General features: G+C 36.6%; 1 protein-coding gene and 1 long non-coding RNA gene across 2 annotated transcripts in view; one reads left to right on the top strand and one right to left on the bottom strand.

Annotated features, from left to right (window-relative positions):
- LOC308650944 overlaps positions 1-16,985 on the bottom strand; it is a 902,096-nt gene that overhangs the window by 516,514 nt on the left and 368,597 nt on the right. The gene's annotated exons all lie outside the window — the stretch shown is intronic.
- XPR1 (xenotropic and polytropic retrovirus receptor 1) overlaps positions 1-16,985 on the top strand; it is a 182,757-nt gene that overhangs the window by 27,513 nt on the left and 138,259 nt on the right. The window contains exon 2 of the mRNA XM_081297506.1: positions 345-396. Coding sequence (XP_081153632.1) covers positions 345-396 — 52 coding nt within the window. The remainder of the gene's footprint in view (positions 1-344; positions 397-16,985) is intronic.

Genomic DNA, 16,985 nt, shown 5'->3' with positions numbered 1-16,985 from the left:
AAAAAAAGGATAGCATTACCTTAGACTAGGAAGAGGGAAGTAAAAGGAGGGGAAGGCATGGGATATGGGGATAAGAAAGATAGTGGAATGAAACAGACATTATTACTTTATGTATGTATGTGACTGTATGACCAATGTGATTCTACAATATGTATAATCAGAAAAATGAGAAATTATATCCCATCTATGTATGATATATCAAAATATATAAGTGCATTCTACTGTCATATATAACTAATTAAAACATAAATTTTCTTTTTTAAAAAAGAAGTGTTTAGCTTCTGATGCTTTTGATATAAACTCTACTACTTATTTCATGTGTTGCTTTTCTTTCTTTCTGATAGGCTTTCAAGGAAATGCTGTATTCAGCTCAGGACCAGGCACCTTCAGTGGAAGGTAAGATGAATTACCCTTTAGGGTTAGTGACATAAAAGCTTTTTTAAAGGAAAGCTGTGATAAATGGCAAAGTCTGAAACCAATATATCTTTACCCATTGTCTTTTTTGCTTTTGATAATGTGATCCATTTTTTTTCTAATTTGTATTTACCTATGGTGAATCTTGTATTATGCTTGTGTGTCATCCGAGAACTGTGACTCATTTATTACTTTAATCAAAGTTTTATCTATGTCTTGCTTCCATCCTTCAGTGTATTTTTATATCTGTCCTCCATTCAACCATCAATCTATCCTTCAGTGAATCATTCATTCATAATTGGTTAGGGCAGCAAGTTTTTCCTTTGTATGTACTACCTTTAGAGTGGGACTAGTAAAACAATGGAGGATGTTTACTGGGTGTGTGTGTGTGTGTGTAAGCAAGCATGTGCATAGTTATAAAACAACTGACATGAAAGCAGTGGTTATCTCTCCAATTATCTTTATTAAATCTTTTCTTTTTCATTACCTCACCTTCTACTCACTACCTTATTGTTTACAGGGTTAAGTTTTGATAGGTTTGGAGAGATGCATGTAAAAGTTGTATGAGTTCTGTGTCAGGAAATAATTAGGAACTAATTTAGAAACTATGCTTGAGAGAGTGTTCCTTCTGAGGCTGGATATTCTTTTTTTATTGTTGGTTGTTCAAAACATTACATAGTTCTTAATATACCATATTTCACAGATTGATTCAAGTGGGTTATGAACTCCCATTTTTACCCCGTATACAGATTGCTGGTCACATCAGTTACATTTCCATTGATTTACAAATTGCCTTTCTAGTGACTGATGTATTCTGCTGTCTATCCCATTCTCCACTGTCCCCTCACCCCTCCCCTCCCCTCCCCTTCTCTCCCCTCCCCTCCTCTCTCTCCATCCCCTCTACTATAAATCGTTTCTTCCACTTATATAATTTTTCTCCTACTCCTCCTTTCCTCTTATATGTAATTGTGTATAACCCTGAGGCTCACCTTCCAATTCCATGCAATTTCCCTTAGCTCTCACTTTCCCTCCCGCCTATCATCCCTGTTTAATGTTATTCTTCTTCTCCAGCTCTTCGTCTCTACCCTGTCCTTGGTTACTCCCCTTATATCAAAGAAGACATTTGACATTTGTTTTTTAAGGATTGGCTAGCTTCACTTAGCATAATCTGCTCTAATGCCATCCATTTCCCTCCAAATTCTATGATTTTGTCATTTCTTATTGCAGAGTAATACTCCATTGTGTATAAATGCCACATTTTTTTAATCCATTCATCTATTGAAGGGCTTCTAGGTTGGTTCCACAATCTTGCTATCGTGAATTGTGCTGCTATGAACATCGATGTAGCAGTGTCCCTGTAGCATGCTCTTGTTAGGTCTTTAGGGAATAGACCGAGAAGGGGAATAGCTGGGTCAAATGGTGGTTCCATTCCCAGCTTTCCAAGAAATCTCCATACTGCTTTCCAAATTGGCTGCACCATTTTGCAGTCCCACCAACAATGAACAAGTGTACCCATTTCCCCGCATCCTCGCCAGCACTTGTTGTTGTTGGACTTCTTAATGGCTGTCAATCTTACTGGAGTGAGATGGTATCTTAGGGTGGTTTTGATTTGCATTTCTCTGACTGCTAGCGATGGTGAGCATTTTTTCATGTACTTGTTAATTGATTGTATGTCCTCCTTTGAGAAGTGTCTGTTCAGGTCCTTGGCCCATTTGTTGATTGGGTTATTTGTTATCTTATTATCTAATTTTTTGAGTTCTTTGTATACTCTGGATATTAGGGCTCTATCTGAAGTGTGTGGAGTAAAGATTTGTTCCCAGGATGTAGGCTCCCTGTTTATCTCTCTTATTGTTTCTTTTGTTGAGAGAAAACTTTTTAGTTTGAGTAAGTCCCATTTGTTGATTCTAGTTGTTAACTCTTGCGCTATGGGTGTCCTATTGAGGAATTTGGAGCCCGACCCCACAGTATGTAGATCATAGCCGACTTTTTCTTCTATCAGACGCCGTGTCTCTGATTTAATATCGAGCTCCTTGATCCATTTTGAGTTAACTTTTGTGCATGGCGAGAGAAAGGGATTCAGTTTCATTTTGATGCAAATGGATTTCCAGTTTTCCCAGCACCATTTGTGGATATTCTTTTAAAAGTATGCATCAGATTTTTTAAGGGGAATGATGTGAAAACATATTTGTTAAGAATATTCTTACAGGGCTGGGGATGTGGCTCAAGCGGTAGCGCGCTGGCCTGGCATGCGTGCGGCCCGGGTTCGATCCTCAGCACCACATACCAACAAAGATGTTGTGTCCGCCCAGAACTAAAAAATAAATATTAAAAATTCTCTCTCTCACTCTCTCTCTCTCTCCCCCCTCTCACTCTCTCTTTAAAAAAAAAAAAAAAAAAAAAGAATATTCTTACAGTGCATCCTGGATAATATTTTTATGAGAGCTCACTAGTATTCTTTGAAGTCATTCTGGGGGCATGCTACTAGAGGCTTATATTTTATGACATATGATAGATGATTAAAGTATTTAATAAGACTATAGGTCTATAAATATAAATCTTATTTGTTTAATGACACAGAAATACATGTTTTTCATCTTGAAACATTCTGAATTAAGAATGTGCTTCTTCACAGCATGTCAAGATTTTCTCTCTTACTATTATAAACCAGCTAGGTATTGGCAGCAAGGTATTAGTTTTATAACATTTCACTTACTTTTGGATTATAATGTATTTATTTCTTCAACATTTAACTCAAGACACTTGAGATTTGAAAATATTTAGTTTTTTTACTGAATTCTCTCTTAGTACTTAGGTACTGGGGAATGAATCCAGGGGGACTTTACTACAAAGTTACATCCCCAGCCCTTTTTTATTTTTGAGTTAGATCTCACTGAGTTGTTGAGGCTGGTTTTGAATTTGCCATCCTTCTCCTTATCCTCCTGAGTAGCCAGGATTACAGGTGTGTTCTATCATGCATGCCTGGCTGAAAACAGAACTCTTAATTGCAGTATTCATTTGACATTAGAAATATTAAAAATTTTCAGTGACAAAGAACAGTAGAAAATAAAACCTTTGTATTTTTTACCTTTTTCTTCTTCCTCAATGGTGTATGAGTTACTTTATGGAATTAATTTACTTGGATAAATGTTCACACCTTTTTTGGTGGTGGTGGTTGTGGTTGGGGGAAATGATCTGCCCTCTTCCCTCCCCAAGGATACTTTTGAACTCAGATGTATAAAATTTATATATTATATTTAAATCTATTTTAATTTTCACTCTGAATTAATTTCAAGGGAACTTTTAAACTTCCTTTTGCGATCTTTAAGTGTCTTGGGCTAGGGGCACAATTCAGAAGTAGAAAGCTTGCCTAGCATGCCCCAGTTCAATCCCTAGCTCTAGAGGAAAAAGGTAGCCTCTTTTATTTGGAAACATTAATATCTTTCAATGTTGATTTGTGATGAAAACATGAAACTCTTTAACACTCAACTTAGGTCACAGGATTGAAACAAAAAAGTCACTGATATTTTTAATTGAAAGGGATTTTAAAGAGATCATTTTAGATTTGTGCCTTCTGGGACCAAGTGAAGGTTGCATGGCTTAATAATGACAGGATTACTGTTGATCAATGTGTCAACAAAAGAGAATTTTAGAGGTTAAACCTTTTAGACCCATAAGACTTTTTTTGTATGTTGATTTTACCTTTTTTCCCAAATGTTATCTTTGAATAAAATTTTTAATTGTACATTTCCTTGAGTTTCTGTATTATTTTTTTTTTAAAGAGAGAGTGAGAGAGGAGAGAGAGAGAGAGAGAGAGAGAGATAATTTTTTTTAATATTTATTTTTTAGTTCTCGGCGGACACAACATCTTTGTTGGTATGTGGTGCTGAGGATCGAACCCGGGCCGCACGCATGCCAGGCGAGCGCGCTACCGCTTGAGCCACATCCCCAGCCCCAAGTTTCTGTATTTTTAAAAAGTTTTTATAAACGTTACTTTGCATGGTACTAGACTATTTAACTTATTGGTTAAAAAAAAGCTAATTTTATCTTTTAGGACATAAATTGACGGAATGCATATAGTTTTTACACCAATATAAAATTGAAAAACAGTAAGTTGAACCATTGTTAAGTTGGGGACTATCTATAACTTATTTTTTTAGTTTCTGTTTGTTATCAATACATAGAAATAAATTGATTCTGTAGTATGAAAAAGAAAATACAATGTCATTTACAACTTTTCTAAATAAAATGAAACATTTAATTGTAAATCTTACAAAATATGCACAGAATTGGTAATTATAAATTACTGATGTAAAAAAAAAATCACAAAAACCTAAATAAATGGAGACATGTCATGTTACTGGAGAGGAAGACTCAAAATTTAGTAGACTCATTTCTCCCCAAACCTATCTATAGTTTCCAGATCGAAAGAAGTTTATTCAAAAATTGAGTGGGAAATGCTGGGAAATGATATTAGCCAAATTTTATTATTACCTTGTGTACATATATGAATATGTAATAACAACTCCTATTAATATGTACAACTATAATGCATTAATCAAAAGTGAGGAAAGAATATAATAATAAAAAATTTCTAAATGTTCATTAGGAGCAAGAAAAATAGATTATTCATTCATTGTTGATGAAAATAAAAAAATTGTATAATTACTCCAGAAGAGTCTACATCAGTATTTTCCAAAATTAACATACTGTCCAGCGTTTGTTCTCTTCAGCATTCGTCACAAAGGAGTGAAAACTTATGTTTACATGAAAACCTATATATTAATATTTGTACCAACTTTATCCAAAATTCCCCGAAAATGAAAAATAAAAATAACTGAATTTTAAAATAAATAAATTGATTTCTGCTAACTTTATTACTCCATATAGTTCCCAGAAGTAGTGTATTTTATCTAATTCTATAATTAGATAAAATACATTAGGCTGGAGTGGTGGCGCAGCTGTTTCCTTCGGATATACATCAAGTTTTAAGAAGAAAGAAAATCAGGAGCTAAGGATTCTGTTTAAACCTATAGTTGCTGCTCAGAAAATAAGGATGCAGACTCCAAATTGTTGGTTTACATGTGCTTCAAGCAAGAGCAGTATACTAAAGGAGAGAAGTAAGCTGTGTTGATCAGTGACTTTGGTGAAAACTGAGATAACTGAAACGAATTTGCAGATGATACATGACTTCTAAGGATCAAAAAGACCCTTTGGAACAGCGGCAGTCTACATACTGAGGAACTTCTAGCAAAATTCTGTGAAGAGGGGTCCTGCCGGGAATTGGTAGGTCTATTAGAAGTGTCAGTTTGTGGCCTCCGGGACTCGGGGCCCGGGGACTGCGATACTTGCCGGAGAGGGGCTGTCGCCTCCCCGGGCCCGGGCGCCGCTGGAGCCGTGAGCCAGAAAGACACGGACCAGGCCGCGGTGCGGCTAGAAGCCGGGAACGCCGGGGGCGGAGAGAGCTACCGGGGCAGCGCTGACTGTGGAGGCCGCGGCGCAGAGAGGCGCGGGAGCCCGAGGCTGAGACACACCGGAGGGAGCGAGCTAGCGCCCCGCCATCATCCCGAAATAGCCAGAAGAGGAAGATGGCGGCGGGAAGTGAGTAAGCCTCTCCGTGCTCCACGCCCCGCGCCGCCGTGTCTGAAAAGCTGAGACAGACAGCTGCAACTCGGCATTAATCCATCCGGCTGAGGCGGCTGGTCAGCCCTTCCCATCCTACGGAGGTGGATGCCTGCCGGGCCTTCGTGGGTAGTGGCCGCAGGGTCCAGGCGGGGCTTGGGAGAGACAGTGGGGACCCGCCCGTTGCGTTGGTCGCCCGGCAGGGGGAGGCGAACTGTCGCCGTTTGCAGGGGACACCACTGTGGCGGAGGGCTGGCGTCGCAGGACTGCGGCGGTGGAGATAACTTCATTGAAGCCTGCTGCTACAGGTGTGTGGACCCCTGGCTTTCCCTCTCCACGCATTGGGGAAACCTTAAGGGCCCCTCCCAGCTCTCCTGTGAGTGCTACAGCCAGCCCGAGGGAGTCAGAGGTGGTGCGGGACCCGCGGTGGGAGACTGCCGCTCCCGCCAGGGCTGACTGCTGAGGCCTCTTGCACCAGCTATGGGGGAGTGGCTACCGGAGGGCAAGTAAAATTCGCTGAGGATTCTCAGCCCCAAGATCTACAAACTTAGGGTCTGAGGGAATGGCATTCTGGAGGAGTGAGCCCAGTCGTTCATGAAAACAGGGCTCCCGGGAGCAGCAGACCTGGCCTGTAGCCAGTATTGTGGTGAGAGGGGCCTGGCTAGAGGAAAAGTAGAAGTGATTGGACACAAGAGGAGGCCGTAGGCACTCGGGATTGGAGACTCGCCCAGTTTGGGAGGAGCTGCTGCACAGTGATTGGTTCCCGCGTACTGACAGGAGAGACTTGACCTGGTGGGCACAGCGCCACCTAGTGGAAGAGAAGTTAATCAAACTCTAAGACGGCATTTATTAGTTTTTTTTTGACTTGGGTTTTTCTTTCATCTTCATTTTTCTATCTTGTTTTTTTTTCTTCTTCTTCTTTCTCTTCTAATTTTAATTTTAATTTTTTTAAATTATTATTATTATTTTTTAAAATTTTTTTCTTTTTTTAGTTCCTATTTCTTTCTTCTTTTGTCCTTTCATTTTTCTTATCCCCCCTTCCTTGAATTCTACCTGCCTACTCTCATTCTCCTTAGTGACTTCTTCCCTTCCCTTCTAATACCTTTCCTCCCAAGCATCAATTAAATTTATAGGAATAAACAGTAACTCAGCAGTCAAACAGAACAAGAAGCAACATGAGCAGCTTCAAGAAACAAGGAAGAAAAGGAATACAAACAATGCAGGACAGCCTAAATATTCAGGAGGACCTAGAGTCATCAGAAAAATGGTCATATAAAGACCTCAAGGAACACCTTAGACAGATGGAATGGAACCTTAAAGAGGATACAAGACAGCTAATTCAAGCAGCGAAAGAACACATTGAGAATGAATTACATAAACAGCTAAAAGAAGAAGTTAAGCATCTTTATCAGGAGATAGAGATTATAAAAAATAATCAAACAATAATTCTAGAAATGAAGGAAACGATAAACCAAATTAAAAACTCAATTGAGAGTATCACTAACAGAGTGGAGCAAGTAGAAACCAGAACGTCAGATAATGAAGACAAAATATACCATCTTGAAAAGAGTCTAGCCAACTCAGAAAGGCTGGTAAAAAATCACGAGAAAAACATCCAAGAGTTATGGGATAACATAAAAAAACCAAACTTACGAGTCATCGGGATAGAAGAAGGTACAGAGATTCAAACCAAGGGAATGAGAAACCTGCTGAATGAAATAATTACAGAAAACTTTCCAGAAATAAAAAAAGGAAACAGATATACAAATTGAAGATGCATACAGGACACCGAGCACACAAAATTACAGTAGACCAACGCCAAGACACATTGTTATGAAGATATCCAATATACAGAACAAAGAGAAAATATTAAAAGCTACAAGAGAAAGGAGACAGATTACATTTAGGGGTAAACCAATACGGTTAACAACGGATTTTTCATCACAGACACTGAAAGCAAGAAGGTCATGGAACAACGTATTTCAAACACTGAAAGACAATGGATGCCAACCAAGAATTCTGTATCCAGCAAAATTAAGCTTCAGGTATGACAACGAAATAAAGATCTTTCATGATAAACAAAAGTTAAAAGAATTTGCAGCCAGAAAACCTGCATTGCAAAGCATTTTGAGCAAAACACTACACAAGGAAGAAATGAAAAACAGTAACCAAAACCGTCAGTGGGAAGTGCCTCAATAAAGACAGAGGGCGAGGGGAAAGATAATCACGGAGAAACAAACTAAATTTTTTTTTTAAAAAAAGGATAAACAATCAAACATGGATGGAAGTTCAAACCATATATCAATAGTAACTCTGAATGTTAATGGCCTAAACTCTCCAATAAAGCGACATAGGCTGGTATCATGGATTAAAAAAACAAATCCAACAATATGCTGCCTCCAGGAGACACATCTGATTGGAAAAGACATACACAGGCTGAAGGTGAAAGGATGGGAAAAAATATACCACGCACACAGTTCTCGTAAGCAAGCAGGGGTGGCCATCCTCATATCGAATAAAATCGACTTCAAGACTAAGTTAATCAAAAGGGATATAGAAGGTCATTATATACTGTTAAAAGGAACCATTCACCAACAAGACATAACAATTATCAATATTTATGCACCAAACAATGGTGCTGCGACATTCATAAAACAAATTCTCCTCAAGTTCAAGAATCAAATAGACCACAACACAATAATTATGGGTGTCTTCAACACACCTCTCTCACCATTGGACAGATCCTCCAAACAAAAATTGAATAAAGAAACTATAGAACTCAATATCACAATCAATAACCTAGACTTAACTGACATATATAGAATATATCAACCGTCATCAAATGGATATACTTTTTTCTCAGCAGCACATGGATCCTTCTCAAAAATAGACCATATATTATGCCATAGGGCAACCCTCAGTAAATATAAAGGGGTGGAGATAATACCATGCATTTTATCTGATCATAATGGAATGAAACTGGAAATCAATGATAAAAGAAGGAAGGAAAAATCCTACATCACATGGAAAATGAACAATATGTTACTGAATGATCAATGGGTTACAGAAGACATAAAGGAGGAAATCAAAAAATTCTTAGAGATAAATGAAAATACAGACACAACATATCGGAACCTATGGGACACAATGAAAGCAGTTTTAAGAGGAAAATTCATCGCCTGGTGGTCATTCCTCAAAAAAAGAAAAAACCAACAAATAAATGAGCTCACACTTCATCTCAAAGCCCTGGAAAAGGAAGAGCAAAATGAGCAAATGTAGCAGAAGGCTAGAAATAATTAAAATCAGAGCGGAAATCAATGAAATTGAAACAAAAGAAACTATTGAAAAAATTAACAAAACTAAAAGTTGGTTCTTCGAAAAAATAAATAAGATCGACAGACCTTTAGCCATGCTAGCGAAGAGAAGAAGAGAGAGAACTCAAATTACTAACATACGGGATGAAAAAGGCAATATCACAACAGATGCTACAGAAATACAGAAGACAATTAGAAATTATTTTGAAAACCTATATTCCAACAAAATAGAAGATAGTGAAGACATCGATAAATTTCTTAAGTCATATGATTTACCCAGACTGAGTCAGGAGGATACACACAATTTGAATAGACCAATATCAATGGAGGAAATTGAAGAAGCCATCAAAAGACTACCAACCAAGAAAAGCCCAGGACCGGATGGGTATACAGCGGAGTTTTACAAAACCTTTAAAGAAGAATTAATACCAATACTTTTCAAGTTATTTCAGGAAATAGAAAAAGAGGGAGCTCTTCCAAATTCATTCTATGAGGCCAACATCACCCTGATTCCGAAACCAGACAAAGACACCTCAAAGAAAGAAAACTACAGACCAATATCTCTAATGAACCTAGATGCAAAAATCCTCAATAAAATTCTGGCGAATCGAATACAAAAACACATCAAAAAAATTGTGCACCATGAAGTAGGATTCATCCCTGGGATGCAAGGATGGTTCAACATACGGAAATCAATAGATGTTATTCACCACATCAATAGACTTAAAGATAAGAACCATATGATCATCTCGATAGATGCAGAGAAAGCATTTGACAAAGTACAGCATCCCTTTATGTTCAAAACATTAGAAAAACTAGGGATAACAGGAACTTACCTTGACATTGTAAAAGCTATCTATGCTAAGCCTCAGGCTAGCATCATTCTGAATGGACAAAAGTTGAAGGCATTCCCTCTAAAATCCGGAACAAAACAGGGATGCCCTCTATCTCCACTTCTATTCAATATAGTTCTCGAAACACTGGCCAGAGCAATTAGACAGACGAAAGAAATTAAAGGCATAAAAATTGGAAAAGAAGAACTTAAATTATCACTATTTGCAGATGACATGATTCTATACCTAGAAGACCCAAAAGGGTCTACAAAGAAACTACTAGAACTAATAAATGAATTCAGCAAAGTGGCAGGATATAAAATCAACACGCATAAATCAAAGGCATTTCTGTATATCAGCGACAAAACTTCTGAAACGGAAATGAGGAAAAACACTCCATTCACAATATCCTCAAAAAAAATAAAATACTTGGGAATTAACCTAACAAAAGAGGTGAAAGATTTATATAATGAAAACTACAGAACCTAAAGAGAGAAGTTGATGAAGATCTTAGAAGATGGAAAAACGTACCCTGTTCATGGATAGGCAGAACTAACATCATCAAAATGGCGATATTACCAAAAGTTCTCTATAGGTTTAATGCAATGCCAATCAAAATCCCAATGGCATATCTTGTAGAAATTGACAAAGCAATCATGAAATTCATATGGAAAAATAAAAGACCCAGAATAGCAAAAGCAATTCTAAACAGGAAGTGTGAATCAGGTGGTATAGTGATACCAGATTTCAAACTATATTACAGAGCAATAGTGACAAAAACAGCATTGTACTGGTACCAAAACAGGCAGGTGGACCAATGGTTTAGAATAGAGGACATAGAGACTAATCCACAAAGGTACAACTATCTTATATTTGATAAAGGGGCTAAAAGCATGCAATGGAGGAAGGATAGCATCTTCAACAAATGGTGTTGGGAAAACTGGAAATCCATATGCAACAAAATGAAACTGAATCCCTATCTCTCGCCATGCACAAAAGTTAACTCAAAATGGATCAAGGAGCTTGATATCAAACCAGAGACTCTGCGTCTGATAGAAGAAAAAGTTGGCTCCGATCTACAGATTATGGGGTCGGGCTCCAAATTCCTTAATAGGACACCCATAGCACAAGAGTTAACAATAAGAATCAACAAATGGGACTTAATTAAACTTAAAAGTTTTTTCTCAGCAAGAGAAACAATAAGAGAGGTAAATAGGGAGCCTACATCCTGGGAACAAATTTTTACTCCTCACACTTCAGATAGAGCCCTAATATCTAGAGTATACAAAGAACTCAAAAAAATAGACAATAAGATAACAAATAACCCAATCAACAAATGGGCCAAGGACCTGAACAGACACTTCTCAGAGGAGGATATACAATCAATCAAGAAGTACATGAAAAAATGCTTACCATCTCTAGCAGTCAGAGAAATGCAAATCAAAACCATACTAAGATACCATTTCACTCCAGTAAGATGGGCAGCCACTATGAAGTCAAACAACAACAAGTGCTGGCGAGGATGTGGAGAAAAGGGTACACTTGTACATTGCTGGTGGGACTGCAAATTGGTGCGGCTAATTTGAAAGCAGTTTGGAGATTCCTGGGAAAGCTGGGAATGGAACCACCATTTGACCCTGCTATTGCCCTTCTCGGCCTATTCCCTGAAGACCTTAAAAGAGCATGCTACAGGGATACTGCCACATCAATGTTCATAGCAGCACAATTCACAATAGCTAGACTGTAGAACCAACCCAGATGCCCTTCAGTACATGAATGGATAAAAAAAATGTGGCATCTGTACACAATGGAGTACTATGCAGCAATAAAAAATGACAAAATCATAGAATTTGCAGGGAAATGGATGGCACTAGAGCAGATTATGCTTAGTGAAGCTAGCCAATCCCTAAAAAACAAATACCAAATGTCTTCTTTGATATAATGAGAGCAACTATGAACAGAGCAGGGAGGAAGAATAGGAAGAAAAGAGTAACATTAAACAGAGACATGAGATGGGAGGGAAAGGGAGAGAAAAGGGAAATTGCATGGAAATGAAGGGAGACCCTCATTGCTATACAAAATTACATATAAGAGGTTGTGAGGGGAATGGGAAAATAAACAAGGAGAGAAATGAATTACAGTAGATGGGGTAGAGAGAGAAGATGGGAGGAGAGGGGAGGGGGGATCGTAGGGGATAGGAAAGGTAGCAGAATACAACAATTACTAATAGGGCAGTATGTAAAATTGTGGATGTGTAACCAACGTGATTCTGCAATCTGCATTTGGGGTAAAATTGGGGGTTCATAACCCACTTCAATCTAATGTATGTAGTATGATATGTCAAGAGCTTTGTAAAGTTGTGAACAACCAATAAAAAAAAATAAAAATTAAAAAAAAATACATTAGGTAACAATAGGTAGAGTTTAAAATAAGGAGAACATGAAAATGAAGATGAAATAATGATAGATTAGATACCATCAGTTCCTGGAAGAGAAGAAGAATATCAGGTTAAAAAACTAAGGAAATCTAAATAAATGATGGACTTTAATAATAAGGTACCATTATTGAATCATTAATTTTGACAAATGTATCATACTCTTGGAAGATGTTAATGATAGGGGAAACTGGGTAGTGAACGTATGGGAACTCTCTGCTAACTTTGGAATTTTTTGGTAAATCTAAAACTGTGCATAAGTAAATACTTTATTTAAAAAGAAAGTAGATACTATAATGATTTATATAGTTGCCAGAAACCAATTGTAAATTTAACTGAAGTTTTAGAGTTCAGAGGATAGAGGAGAACATGATTTCAAAATTCACATAAGGGGGCTAGGATTGTGATTCAGTGGTAGAACATTTGCCTGGCATGTGGGAGGCACTGGATTTTCAGCACCACATATAATAAATAAATAAAATAAAGGTCTGTCAACAACTAAAAATAAAATAAAATAAATGTGAGAGGCCCTGGATTACAACCTCAGGACTGGGGAGGAAAAAAAGTTAGGATACAACTATACCTTAAAAGAAATTCACACAAGGTAAATTTATACCAGTTCCTCAGGAAAGGTCAGCTTTTACTGAACCTGAGATTTAAGAAACATTCTTGCTTTGGTTTGTGTGATAATAGTATCTCCAATAAGAGTTTTACAAAAAGCATGCAAGAAGGCTGGCTTCTTGTAATTCAAAGAGGTAATATAAAAACTTACTGTGACCTGAAATTCCTCATCTGGTCCTATTCCAACCATTTCACTTTCTGCATTTCTTCCCTTGTATGTTAGGATCCTATCACATTGCTTTTCTTTTTGTATCTAAATCAGGCTCAGCTGACCCTTGCATTAGAGCTTTGCTCTGTCCCACTCTTGAGAATCATTAGAGTGTTCATGGCTATGTCCTTCAGGAGCCTTCTGAATATCTAGTCTAACGTAGTCAGTCACTCAATCATATTATATTACATCACCTTGTTTCATTTATTTTTTTTCATAGCATTTGCCACTTTCCAATCTCTTCTGTAGGTATGCATGTTTTCAGATTGATTTATTAATTCTGTATCTCTCTGGAATATAAGTGTCTTAAGACCAGGGATATTTTTAAAAATATTTTTTAGTTGTTGATAGACCTTTATTTTTTATTTATTTATATGTGGTGCTGAGAATTGAACCCAGTGCCTCACTCATGGCCAGACAAGCGCTCTACCGCTGAGCCACAGTCTCAGTTCCCAAGACCAGGGATTTTTATCTTTTAACTGTTTCATATCTAGTATCTCAAAGAGGCATGAAATTTATATATTTACTTCTTAGCACAACAATGAGTAATAATAAAAATGAATCCTTACATTCAGTCTTACATGAAGCCAAAGTATTGTTTATTTTAAAAAGAGTAAATTAACCTGACTTCTTTGTGGTTTTGTTTTTTTTCTTTTTTTTTCATTTTAAAATTCTCCTGATCTAACACTTTTTGGTATAGCATTTTACCCGCTGACTGGATGCTTAAACATATTGTTGCTGAACCTGTAATTTCAAAAGGTAGTATTTTTTAAAATGAGTAGATGATGTGAGATCCTAGTTTTAAAGGTTTTGTGTTTTTGTAGCATTGTGTTGTTTTGATGCCTGGCCATGTTGAGAAACCTTATTCTGCAAACTGTTGAGGGACATGTGTTTTTTTTTTTTTTTAATTTTTATTTTAACAAGACACTAAACCACTTTTTCATGTTTTTCTTTCAAAGATAGATGATTTGAAAGAGCCTGGGTGAGCTGTTTGAGGATTTGTTTCATATTATATTTACTCAGTTGAATAAATTTTAGATTCTATTTGAAATAAAATAGAAAGACTTATTGTTTGAGGGTAAGGATATAGCTTTATAGTACCACACCTGCCTAACCAGTATGAGGCCCTGGATTGGATCCCAGCACTTCGAAAGAAAGGAAGGAAGGAAGGAGGAAGGGAGGGATAGAAGGAAGGAAGGAAGGAAGGAGGGAGGGAGGGAAAGAAGGAAGGATAGAAGGAAGGAAGGAGAAAGAAAAAAGATTTATTGTTTGATAGTTTTCCTTTTATATTTTGCTTCTTGCTATTTTTCTGCCATTTCTTGTTTAGTTTCCCCATCTTCTCCTCAGTCTTGAGTACAGGATTTTGAGGAACATTTTGACTTAGGTTCATTCTGTTTATTCTCCTTGGTTAGCAGATGTCTTACAGTTTTCCTGAGCTCCTTAGAATTCAGCTTTTAGTGACATTGAAGATGAAAGTATGCTTGTAAATTATTCATTCTGTTTATACGCTTGAATGAACAGAGTCCACTCTACTTCAGGCATCTTCTTCGTTTCCTATGTCCCCAGATCTCTGTTGTTTTAACAAATATGAACTTTTTTTTTTAAATTCTGGAGAATGGAAGATTGGATTGCATTTCTGAAGTTTTTTTTTTTTTTTTTTTTTTTTTAAATAGAGAGAGAGGAGAGAGAGAGAGAGAGAGAGAGAGAGAGAGAGAGAGAGAGAGAGAATTTTTTAATATTTATTTTTTAGTTATCGGCAGACACAACATCTCTGTTGGTATGTGGTGCTGAGGATTGAACCCGGGCCGCACGCATCCCAGGCGAGCGCGCTACCGCTTGAGCCACATCCCCAGCCCAGCATTTCTGAAGTTAATGAAATAGTTTTTGCATGTATAGGATTACTGTTAAATATGTACATACATAATACATTACCTTTTCATGTTAGCTATAATCTTGTCCTTTCTCCCCAGTTTTCCATTTTGTTAGGCTGCATCATTCTCTCTCAAAAACATTATTTACATGACTTTTCTCACCAGAAATAAAAACATTTGATATTTATAATAGGGAAAGCTGTATTAATTTGCTACATTTTTAACTCGGTAACTGTGAAGGGTAGCTTTTCTAAAAGTTTTATGTTAGTGTTTTATTATTATTATTTATTTTTTATTTAAAAATTTTTTTTTCCAATTGTAGATGGACACAATATATTTATCAATGTGGTGCTGAGGATTGAACCCAGGGTCTCACATGTCCATGGCAAGCACTTTACCACTGAGCTTCAACCCCAATCCATTGTTAGTGTTCTTTTGCTGGTATTGTGCATTAGCCATTTATCGACTCTTTAAAAAAATCCTTCTGCTTAAAGTGGTTTAATGTTGCATGAGAAGACTATGCCAGGGATTGGTAATGAATTAAACCTCTAAAATGAAATGCTGATTTTCTCTTTAACCACCACAACTTTGTTTTGAGAACCACAAAGAAATATAGATGGTTAAGAGTGGAAGAGCTGAGCCAGCAAGATAATGGTCATTTCTTTAAGAATGACATATTTTCTTTCATTAGCTTCCTGTGAAAGGGATGAAAAGACCTGATTGATATTCGAAGTCATGTAATGGAGTTATTTCTGAAAGGTGTGCCTTATTGATCCTTGTTTCATGTTTATGTTAGAGAAGGATTGCATATTCATTTGTATTGTCTAAATGACAGTTTGTAGATAACAAGGATTATTACCTTAAAAAACAGACTTGTGTATTTAAAGCTACTGCCAACTTTAGTGTAGTTCACTTACAGGAAAGGTATGCTTCTAAAGAACAAATAGCATTACTATTTGAATTGAAAAAAAAATATCTACCTCACTTTAGAATTAGAGAATCAGATGTAATTTAATGCTCATTCTTAGACATTATATAATAATAGGAACAGTAAATTATATTATAAAAATAAATTCAACCTAGAGTAGCATGCAGATGGAAAGCTGAAAGAAACGAAGTGCTTTGAATACAGGCTTATAATTTATTTTGTGACACTGTTGAGCACTTAATAAATATCTTCAGTGTTTAAAATTTTCACTTATAAAAATTTAAAACTTAAAAAATCATTAATTATCACAGTGCTATTTCTTATTATTAAGTTTGAGGGAAGGTCATGAAATAAAGAAAGGATAACTATAATACATTAAATCATGAAACAAAAAAACTCTGGGAATTATTGGTGTAGACTCTCAACTGTGGAGAAAAAGATAACAACCATGTGAATGAATCTGATAATTTCAGGTAGAATTTCCTAAACTAGCCATTAGAAAGCTAGAACAATTGTTAAAGCTTAAAGTTGGTGAAGTTTAAAGTAAGACAGGTTCCTCTTTGGCCTTTCATTTTCCTTAGGTAAGGCTACTTTAGTTGTTTGATGAAGAAACAGTGAAAAAAGGTAGAAAGAAGCATAAGAAGTTATAACCAGCAATAGTTTTCCAGCACTAGGTATATATTATTGAATAAAAGAAAAATTCCTTCCTTCAAGTTAATTATCATTCTTGAAAAATCATTTAA

Source organism: Spermophilus citellus, assembly GCF_964194105.1.
Source record: "Spermophilus citellus genome assembly, chromosome: 6".
NCBI lineage: Eukaryota > Metazoa > Chordata > Mammalia > Rodentia > Sciuridae > Spermophilus > Spermophilus citellus.
Note: the sequence above shows the minus strand (reverse complement) of the source record. Positions and strands in the feature narration are given on the sequence as shown.